This window comes from Triticum aestivum, chromosome 1B (assembly GCF_018294505.1).
Source record: "Triticum aestivum cultivar Chinese Spring chromosome 1B, IWGSC CS RefSeq v2.1, whole genome shotgun sequence".
NCBI lineage: Eukaryota > Viridiplantae > Streptophyta > Magnoliopsida > Poales > Poaceae > Triticum > Triticum aestivum.
Genome location: NC_057795.1, coordinates 670,706,994 through 670,717,196, shown reverse-complemented (window position 1 = coordinate 670,717,196; position 10,203 = coordinate 670,706,994). Strand labels below are relative to the sequence as shown.

Sequence of the window (10,203 nt, the reverse complement as noted above, 5' to 3'; positions counted from 1 at the left end):
ATTTAATTTGTCAAGAACTTCATTTATAGTAGCATCAAATTTGCAAAAGTACAAATATTTTTAGTTTGTGAAGAACTTCAATTCCTTGATTTTCTGTGTACGCTTCATTTGTATCCAAGATGTGGTTCATAGTGGAATCTCTCCAAAGACTTATATTTAGGAACAGAGGGAGTACAAGTCCAACCCCATATTATGCAGACACGTCAAATTTATGGTGTGAGTTTAAATCCACTGCCGAGTTGGATCATTAATTGGGGGCTCTTTTTTGTTTGTGCTTTGTAAAGTTCAGTTGTTGTTGTTTTTTTAGTGGTAAGTTCAGTTGGTAAATAAACATTGCCCATATTTCTATAGAGAAAGAGCAATACTAATACTAGTACGTACATCATTACTGATGAAGTTTGCTTGTCAAATTGCAGCTGCCATTAGAGGAGAATATAAAAATCAGACTTCACCAATTAAGGCAATAGATTCAGAAGAAAAAAAATCTTTCACTTACTATAGATAGCTTGGTCACTTGGGTATAAGTCACGGAGGAAGATTCAGAGTAACCTGAATTGCCATGGTACCATAATTTTTTTGCAATCAAGCCTATTCTACAATCCTGGAAGCAAAGTTGTTCATTCTGTACATCAGTAACATAAAATTAACCGGAGATGAACCAGCTGGTACGTAGACGTAGTAGAGGCACGGCGCGCAAGAGATAGAAAAGAGAAGAGCAATACCAATACAATACAGCCACCCAGAAGAGAGAAGACTCCTGCCTCCATGGATGGCTGTGTGCATTGCTTTGATGGCAGAGGCTGGGAGTTATCCTCCTTTCCGGAAGAAAATGGAACGCTTCAGATGCCATGAGCTTTGCGCCCTGTTGCGACGCCTCCCCTTTTTCCCTCCACTTGTACCAAGCTCCAACGGTTGCTAATCCAGTAGCAAACATGAAAGAGCAGTGCGCTGGGATCGCAGCTCGAAACATGCCATATTTTTTGGCCTTCCGGATCCCCCAAAGTGTCCCATCAACCCCAACAGTCGCCATGTTCCTTTCCCCACTAGGAAGGAAGAGATTCCTGAAACAACAATCAGCCGAGGTCAATTCACAACTTGTATTGAGCTGGCAAACAGTCTACATGCCCTACAGTACAAGTCCACCTTTTCAGCTCAAACTTTGCTGACCCTCCTTCAGAGTGAAGAGCCCCCAGCCGGTGCCATCCCAAGTTGCCTCTAATTATCTACTACTCCCTCTGTAAACTTTTATAAGAGCGTTTAGATCACTAAAGTAGTAATCTAAACGCTCTTATATTTGTTTACAGAGGGAGTAGACAGGAAAAGATTGTCTATTGATTTCTTGATATTGATGAGGAAAGCTACACCACTTTTCTCATTTGCTGGGACAGCTGAGAAATGATAACTTCACAATGTGCCTAGTGAAAAATACTGAAATTCTTGCAAGGAACCACCTACTAAATAGCTTTTTAGTGCATCGAAGATTTTCCTGAACTCGTAATATCTCTATGCCAACATGTGGTGTCAACATGACATGAGGATGGAAAATTTCAAAACCGTGCCAACAAGGAATGGTAAGTATCAGTTTCATCAGGAGCTAGCAACGACCAGAAGAAAGAAAGAGCACTTTGATGTGGTTGTAGTTTGGACTATCTTGTGCTGAATCCCCATACGTGGCACCATACCTGTCCATGTTCAAACCCAGCCACTGTTTATTAGACTCATCGATTTATAGTCCTGTTCAATCCCCTGATCTCTCATCATTAGGCTCTCCTCTTCGTGTAAAAGTTCAGTTGGTATACAACCTTGCTGAGTTTGATCTGGAAACAGAAGCAGTACTACATCATCCTCCAGTTGGTGCCGCTCTCCTGGTCGTCCTCACGTCCGCGGTGGTCTTTCCGTCTCTGCTCCATAGAGATAATTGTTATAATTTTCGGGATTAATTCAGGAGCTGTATTTCATTATCAACTTTCAGCACATTGCCTTCAGGCAGTAAGTTCACTAGTGAAGTTTATTTATCTACTCGAAATGGATATGCATAAATGTTGGAGAAATAAATTGCAGAAATAAGAATGATGCTAATCAACTAGCATTTGCACTTGGATTTCATCACCGTGCCTTCAATACATTAGATACTAAATGCATGCTTTAGACTTCAATGTAAAACAGTTTTATCTGCTGACAATGTAAAAATGACACTTCCCTTTTGGCGAACCTATATGAAAATATGCCTATTTTAATACACTAAATTGGACATTTATGAAAACGACAGGAGAATGAAAATCCTATAATCACTGATGTATTTAAGATAAGAAAGTGATTTCTCATCATAATTAGTTAAGACCAGTCCCAGCGTTCTGAAGCGTAGCCCTAGGGCCCCTGCTCTGGCCCAAAGTGCAGCCTCGTCCTTGATCACGTCGATCAGTGAGGTGGTCACCCTCGAAGACGCAGCCATTGCGATGCTTCCAAATCATCCATGGCTCTATTTGCCTTTCAACACGTGGTTGTAGCAGTCTGCACGATCTTGTGCTAGCTGCTCCGTATCTCTTTGGCACCATACTTGTCATGTACTTCCTCTGTTCCTAAATGTAAGTCTTTGTAAAGATTTCACTATGGACTACATACGGAGCAAAATGAGTGAATCTACACTCTAAAATGCATCTACATACATCCGTATGTGGTTCATAGTGGAATCTCTCCAAAGACTTATATTCAGGAACAGAGGGAGTACAAGTCCAACCCCATATTATGCAGACACGTCAAATTTATGGTGTGAGTTTAAATCCACTGCCGAGTTGGATCATTAATTGGGGGCTCTTTTTTGTTTGTGCTTTGTAAAGTTCAGTTGTTGTTGTTTTTTTAGTGGTAAGTTCAGTTGGTAAATAAACATTGCCCATATTTCTATAGAGAAAGAGCAATACTAATACTAGTACGTACATCATTACTGATGAAGTTTGCTTGTCAAATTGCAGCTGCCATTAGAGGAGAATATAAAAATCAGACTTCACCAATTAAGGCAATAGATTCAGAAGAAAAAAAATCTTTCACTTACTATAGATAGCTTGGTCACTTGGGTATAAGTCACGGAGGAAGATTCAGAGTAACCTGAATTGCCATGGTACCATAATTTTTTTGCAATCAAGCCTATTCTACAATCCTGGAAGCAAAGTTGTTCATTCTGTACATCAGTAACATAAAATTAACCGGAGATGAACCAGCTGGTACGTAGACGTAGTAGAGGCACGGCGCGCAAGAGATAGAAAAGAGAAGAGCAATACCAATACAATACAGCCACCCAGAAGAGAGAACACTCCTGCCTCCATGGATGGCTGTGTGCATTGCTTTGATGGCAGAGGCTGGGAGTTATCCTCCTTTCCGGAAGAAAATGGAACGCTTCAGACGCCATGAGCTTTGCGCCCTGTTGCGACGCCTCCCCTTTTTCCCTCCACTTGTACCAAGCTCCAACGGTTGCTAATCCAGTAGCAAACATGAAAGAGCAGTGCGCTGGGATCGCAGCTCGAAACATGCCATATTTTTTGGCCTTCCGGATCCCCCAAAGTGTCCCATCAACCCCAACAGTCGCCATGTTCCTTTCCCCACTAGGAAGGAAGAGATTCCTGAAACAACAATCAGCCGAGGTCAATTCACAACTTGTATTGAGCTGGCAAACAGTCTACATGCCCTACAGTACAAGTCCACCTTTTCAGCTCAAACTTTGCTGACCCTCCTTCAGAGTGAAGAGCCCCCAGCCGGTGCCATCCCAAGTTGCCTCTAATTATCTACTACTCCCTCTGTAAACTTTTATAAGAGCGTTTAGATCACTAAAGTAGTAATCTAAACGCTCTTATATTTGTTTACAGAGGGAGTAGACAGGAAAAGATTGTCTATTGATTTCTTGATATTGATGAGGAAAGCTACACCACTTTTCTCATTTGCTGGGACAGCTGAGAAATGATAACTTCACAATGTGCCTAGTGAAAAATACTGAAATTCTTGCAAGGAACCACCTACTAAATAGCTTTTTTAGTGCATCGAAGATTTTCCTGAACTCGTAATATCTCTATGCCAACATATGGTGTCAACATGACATGAGGATGGAAAATTTCAAAACCGTGCCATCAAGGAATGGTAAGTATCAGTTTCATCAGGAGCTAGCAACGACCAGAAGAAAGAAAGAGCACTTTGATGTGGTTGTAGTTTGGACTATCTTGTGCTGAATCCCCATACGTGGCACCATACCTGTCCATGTTCAAACCCAGCCACTGTTTATTAGACTCATCGATTTATAGTCCTGTTCAATCCCCTGATCTCTCATCATTAGGCTCTCCTCTTCGTGTAAAAGTTCAGTTGGTATACAACCTTGCTGAGTTTGATCTGGAAACAGAAGCAGTACTACATCATCCTCCAGTTGGTGCCGCTCTCCTGGTCGTCCTCACGTCCGCGGTGGTCTTTCCGTCTCTGCTCCATAGAGATAATTGTTATAATTTTCGGGATTAATTCAGGAGCTGTATTTCATTATCAACTTTCAGCACATTGCCTTCAGGCAGTAAGTTCACTAGTGAAGTTTATTTATCTACTCGAAATGGATATGCATAAATGTTGGAGAAATAAATTGCAGAAATAAGAATGATGCTAATCAACTAGCATTTGCACTTGGATTTCATCACCATGCCTTCAATACATTAGATACTAAATGCATGCTTTAGACTTCAATGTAAAACAGTTTTATCTGCTGACAATGTAAAAATGACACTTCCCTTTTGGCGAACCTATATGAAAATATGCCTATTTTAATACACTAAATTGGACATTTATGAAAATGACAGGAGAATGAAAATCCTATAATCACTGATGTATTTAAGATAAGAAAGTGATTTCTCATCATAATTAGTTAAGACCAGTCCCAGCGTTCTGAAGCGTAGCCCTAGGGCCCCTGCTCTGGCCCAAAGTGCAGCCTCGTCCTTGATCACGTCGATCAGTGAGGTGGTCACCCTCGAAGACGCAGCCATTGCGATGCTTCCAAATCATCCATGGCTCTATTTGCCTTTCAACACGTGGTTGTAGCAGTCTGCACGATCTTGTGCTAGCTGCTCCGTATCTCTTTGGCACCATACTTGTCATGTACTTCCTCTGTTCCTAAATGTAAGTCTTTGTAAAGATTTCACTATGGACTACATACGGAGCAAAATGAGTGAATCTACACTCTAAAATGCATCTACATACATCCGTATGTGGTTCATAGTGGAATCTCTCCAAAGACTTATATTTAGGAACAGAGGGAGTACAAGTCCAACCCCATATTATGCAGACACGTCAAATTTATGGTGTGAGTTTAAATCCACTGCCGAGTTGGATCATTAATTGGGGGCTCTTTTTTGTTTGTGCTTTGTAAAGTTCAGTTGTTGTTGTTTTTTTAGTGGTAAGTTCAGTTGGTAAATAAACATTGCCCATATTTCTATAGAGAAAGAGCAATACTAATACTAGTACGTACATCATTACTGATGAAGTTTGCTTGTCAAATTGCAGCTGCCATTAGAGGAGAATATAAAAATCAGACTTCACCAATTAAGGCAATAGATTCAGAAGAAAAAAAAATCTTTCACTTACTATAGATAGCTTGGTCACTTGGGTATAAGTCACGGAGGAAGATTCAGAGTAACCTGAATTGCCATGGTACCATAATTTTTTTGCAATCAAGCCTATTCTACAATCCTGGAAGCAAAGTTGTTCATTCTGTACATCAGTAACATAAAATTAACCGGAGATGAACCAGCTGGTACATAGACGTAGTAGAGGCACGGCGCGCAAGAGATAGAAAAGAGAAGAGCAATACCAATACAATACAGCCACCCAGAAGAGAGAAGACTCCTGCCTCCATGGATGGCTGTGTGCATTGCTTTGATGGCAGAGGCTGGGAGTTATCCTCCTTTCCGGAAGAAAATGGAACGCTTCAGACGCCATGAGCTTTGCGCCCTGTTGCGACGCCTCCCCTTTTTCCCTCCACTTGTACCAAGCTCCAACGGTTGCTGACAATGTAAAAATGACACTTCCCTTTTGGCGAACCTATATGAAAATATGCCTATTTTAATACACTAAATTGGACGTTTATGATAACGACAGGAGAATGAAAATCCTATAATCACTGATGTATTTAAGATAAGAAAGTGATTTCTCATCATAATTAGTTAAGACCAGTCCCAGCGTTCTGAAAACATAAAAGAACTCTTGTCATACATATGTTGCTATGATAATGGAAAATGTTGATACTCTTTTCTGTATAATAGTTGTGGCTCTGAAGAGACTGAAGTGAAATCGTAAATAAAAGCTTAGCCTATTAGCTGCTGGCAACTTTTTGGGTATAATAAGTTTCAAGTTCACACATGAAGTTTGAAAGGTTCATGGCTAACGTTCAGCTCTGATTGAAATTCAGAGTTCAGACTTCAGAGTACAAAATTTACATACCGCCGACATTTTACATGCATGAGTGACTTGTTCAGATTGTTTACATCCAAGTGAAGATGCACCAAAATGTAGAAAATTGATTAAAGCACCAGATGCTGCTAGTTTATTCAAAGCTATAGTACAATACTAGAAGGATTACTCAACTTGCAAGATGCAAAAAAGAGAAAAGTAGGAGCTTCCCTGAATAAAACTCATGCATTGTCAGGCCATACTTGTTGCTGAAGCTTCAAGGCGTCATCAACTAACAGAGCCTTCAGAATAATGTATAGTACAGCCAAGCCATTGCCGCCATGTTTCGTCTCGTTTCCTAGAAGAAGAAAAAAAGCACCATCCACATTCAGTAAATCAGCATGCTTCTATTGCCCAGCCCTTCATCTTCTCACCTGGTGGTAAGTCACTTCATCATTCGACCCGTTCCCCTCACCTAGATTTCATTAATCTTGTTTCTACAATTTCAAAAAGCACCAGAGAAGGGACACACAGTTGATCTTTAAATCACATCTCTTCGCCAGTATTAGCATAGACCATCTCCTTTGCCTTACTACAAGTACACACCTGAGATCTCATTTCTTTCAACTACTACAGCCTCACATCAGGAACAAACCAATATATGACCATCCTCACACAGCTTTTTCCTTTTTCGATTACGACTTTCCAGATAGAAATTTGCGAAAAAGGATGGTTCATAAGACCACTTTACTATTGTAAAAAATTATGCCAAGGGATAATGATGTCCTCAGTATCTATGTAGATAGTGCTCATATGGAATAAAATTAGCTAAACGATATGGCAGAAATTAACATGGTAATGTCATGACGCTTTTTAAGGTTGCCATGACATAAGTTTCCTTATTGTATCAAATGCCCTCTGCTTTTCAGCACCATACCATACAAGCATCGATTTGCTTACCTGGTACGAATACCAGGGCACTTGAAATATCTATTACGTAGTGTATACAAATTGGCAATAAAAGAAATGCTACTAGCCTACTACTCAACTAGCCAGTTTCGAGATCAGATGCCCCAAGAAAAGAATCAGCCATACATGAGACAAATAAATAAATAAACTGATACAAACTACCAGTAAACACAGTACAAAATTAGTGCTTCTTTGTCTCGATAACATCACTAGCAGCAAGTGCTTCTCCATTGTCTCAATAGCATTACTATTTACTAGCATAAAAATGAACAGAGGCACCTAAATTTACTTACTTAAACTTAAATGATGCCAACCCCCCTCCATGTGAGAGTTTGATATTTTCTTTAGAGAAAGTGTACAGATGTGAGCCCTGCACATTTTATCATGCAGCCCAGTAGGTATTTCCAGTATGACCAATGGCTCCAAATCGATACAAATAAAGGAGAACTCACTTCCAGACACTTTCCATAGTTGAATGCATACATATATATATTTGGTTGGTTAGTTAAAGAAAAAGAAAAAAAGGTCGCTATGAATCTTTGTATGAGCAAATCAAATTATTTTTTTATATCAAATCATAATTGAAAAAATATAATAAACTAAAGCCAGGTGAATTAACCTTGGGCCCTAAATAGGAAATGCTAACACACAAGGCAACATCCCCTCCAGCTGCTTCCAAAAAACCTAAATTTGGGACATGCATCAGATTTCTCCTCTAATGATCCACTATGAATTGCAAAAACAGTAGGAGTGCATTAACCACATGAAGGAAACCTTACCTTGGCTCATTGTCTCAATGTACCAGCAGCTAACTTGAATTGAAATCCTAATGTGTTGCATAATGGCCTGAACTCACACTTACTTAGCTCCAATACGAGTGTTTAAAAACATGAACGGTGACAAAAATGTTCATAATCAGTCCATGGTTTCTTCTCTGCTGAATGATGGCATCATATAACAATATTCAGGAACCAAATTATCAGTTTCATCACACATTAGCAACAACAACCCAGCATCTAAGAGACATACAGCAGCGGACAAGCAACACATAGCTATATCATAGCTTGTTCCTGGCTCATGTGAATCTGAAATTAGTCGGCACTTCCCCTTACAAGCGGCATCATAGTCCTCTTCGAGGTGTGGTGCAGCTTCCTTGTGAGGGTATATGAATTTCTCCCTGAATACCTTGTCGGTCAGCTTGACAATTGTATCGTAGCTTGGGTCACGCCTGAGCAATCCATTTTCCTTGAGAAACTTTACAGCGTAGTACCGGGGCCTGAGCCGGCCCTCCAGGCTGTGACCGAGTATTACCGACCGTTGAGCAATGTAAGCCGGTTGCAAGCCCGCCTCGGAGATGAGGAACTCGGACCTGCGCTGAAGCGATTCCTTGGACCTTCCCAGCACCGTGGGAGCCTTCGAAACAGCAATGCCCACCTCAGCATCCGTCCACCTGAACGTTTTCTTTAAGTAGTCCACTCTGGCTGTGATCTCCTCCTTAGAGAGAAAGGCAACAACATTAAGAGCCCGCCTGAACATCCCAGAGCGACGGGGCACACCTATGTCTTCAGCACGTGTCACCATCGTCTGGACACGCATCGGGTCGGTGGTGAGCAGCCTCGGTGTTGAGATGCACAACCAGTCAATATCACAATCATCTAGCCCGCACTCTTTCAAGAAAGCCACATTGGGCTTGACCACCCTCTCGAGGCTGTATGAGAAGACATTGCAGAACCTCATAACCCGGAGGAAGGTGTGGGAGGAGCCGACGAGGCCAAGGTAGTAGTGCAGTTTGGAGACGATGGATCTACAACGGAATTGGCGGCCGCTGAGTGAGGCTAGGCGCGCGATCTCCGAGTGCGACAGACCGAGCGCGGTGAGCTCGACGACGACGGGCGCCAGGGTCCTCTCAACGCTGGCGCAGAGGAACAGCGGGTCCTTGGCTATGAGGGCGGCGGCGTCGGTGGTGGAGAGACCCAGGCCGGCGAGGAATGAGAGGACGGCATCGGGATTAGCTGGGGACTTGAGGTGGGAGATCTTGGTGGAGACCTTGAGGGCCTGTTCTCGCCTGAGGCCGCAGGTGGAGACGAGGTACTCCTCCGCGGCGAATCCGGCGCTTGGGGAGATGGCGGGCGCTACGGCAGAGGCAGAGAGGAGGCGGCGGAGAGGGGATGCGGGAGAGGTGGCTGGAGAAGAAGAGAGGAGATGGGCGAGGATGGAGCTTCGCAGCCGGAGCATGGCGCCGCGGCGGAGATGGGCGAGGATGCGACGGCGGCGGTGGCGGCGTGGGAATGGGGAATGCGCGACGGCTATTTGGTGGGAGAAGAGAATAGAAGAGATTACGACTGGTACTGTACTATTTGCGTTTTTTTGTTTTTTTGCCTGCGTGCTGCTAGAGTTTTTTTTCTTTTTTTTTCAGGGTGCGTGCTGCTAGAGTTAACAAGATTAGATGATTTTTTTGTTTTTGTTTTTTGCGATTACAAGATCTCCTCCCTAGCAAAGATCAACCACAAATCAACCCCTCAAAAAAAAATCCAACATAATTTTTTTTCCTGCAGAGATTAGGGGTTGCCCACACACGAGGGCTTAGATTAGGGTTTCTGCTGCCTCCCGTCGTGCACCCGCCGGCCTGCCTCATCTACTGTGGCCTTAGGGCCATGGAGATGCGGTGGATCCCAGTCTTTGTCGGCGGGAGGGCTCCAAGTTTTGGTAGGGTTTGTGTCCTGGTCGGGAAGGCAAGGCAACGACAGCTTCTTGAAGGTGGAATAATGTTCTCCACGTCTAGCCCTCGTCCCGGTGGTGCTTCTAGCATTGTCGGTAGGCGTGTGG

The 10,203-nt window shown here is 42.6% G+C and overlaps 1 protein-coding gene across 23 annotated transcripts; it reads right to left on the bottom strand.

The window, feature by feature from the left end:
• Positions 1-476: 476 nt before the first annotated feature.
• On the bottom strand, positions 477-9,710 carry LOC123147386 (uncharacterized). 23 transcript variants are annotated; one of them, XM_044566772.1, is made up of 9 exons: positions 8,407-9,710; positions 8,157-8,314; positions 7,997-8,061; positions 5,831-6,766; positions 5,605-5,709; positions 4,237-4,455; positions 3,050-3,614; positions 1,683-1,901; positions 477-1,061 (listed from the first exon to the last, which is right to left on the bottom strand). In XM_044566772.1, the coding sequence occupies exons 1-2, from the start codon at positions 9,610-9,612 to the stop codon at positions 8,240-8,242; spliced, it is 1,281 nt and encodes a 426-aa protein (XP_044422707.1). In that variant the 5' UTR covers positions 9,613-9,710; the 3' UTR covers positions 477-1,061; positions 1,683-1,901; positions 3,050-3,614; positions 4,237-4,455; positions 5,605-5,709; positions 5,831-6,766; positions 7,997-8,061; positions 8,157-8,239. The 23 variants fall into 23 exon arrangements, with proteins under 23 accessions (XP_044422707.1, XP_044422658.1, XP_044422674.1 ...); XM_044566723.1 differs by adding an exon at positions 2,935-2,969 and having other exon boundaries at positions 3,050-3,175; positions 3,276-3,614; positions 5,831-8,061; positions 8,157-9,709; XM_044566739.1 differs by adding an exon at positions 2,935-2,969 and having other exon boundaries at positions 3,050-3,154; positions 3,276-3,614; positions 5,831-8,061; positions 8,157-9,709.
• Between the last annotated feature and the right edge of the window lie 493 nt (positions 9,711-10,203).

What these genes read in the sequence shown, in the direction of transcription:
- LOC123147386 (XM_044566668.1), bottom strand. Translation starts at nt 9,612, where the DNA reads ATGCTCCGGCTGCGAAGCTCCATCCTCGCCCATCTCCTCTCTTCTTCT.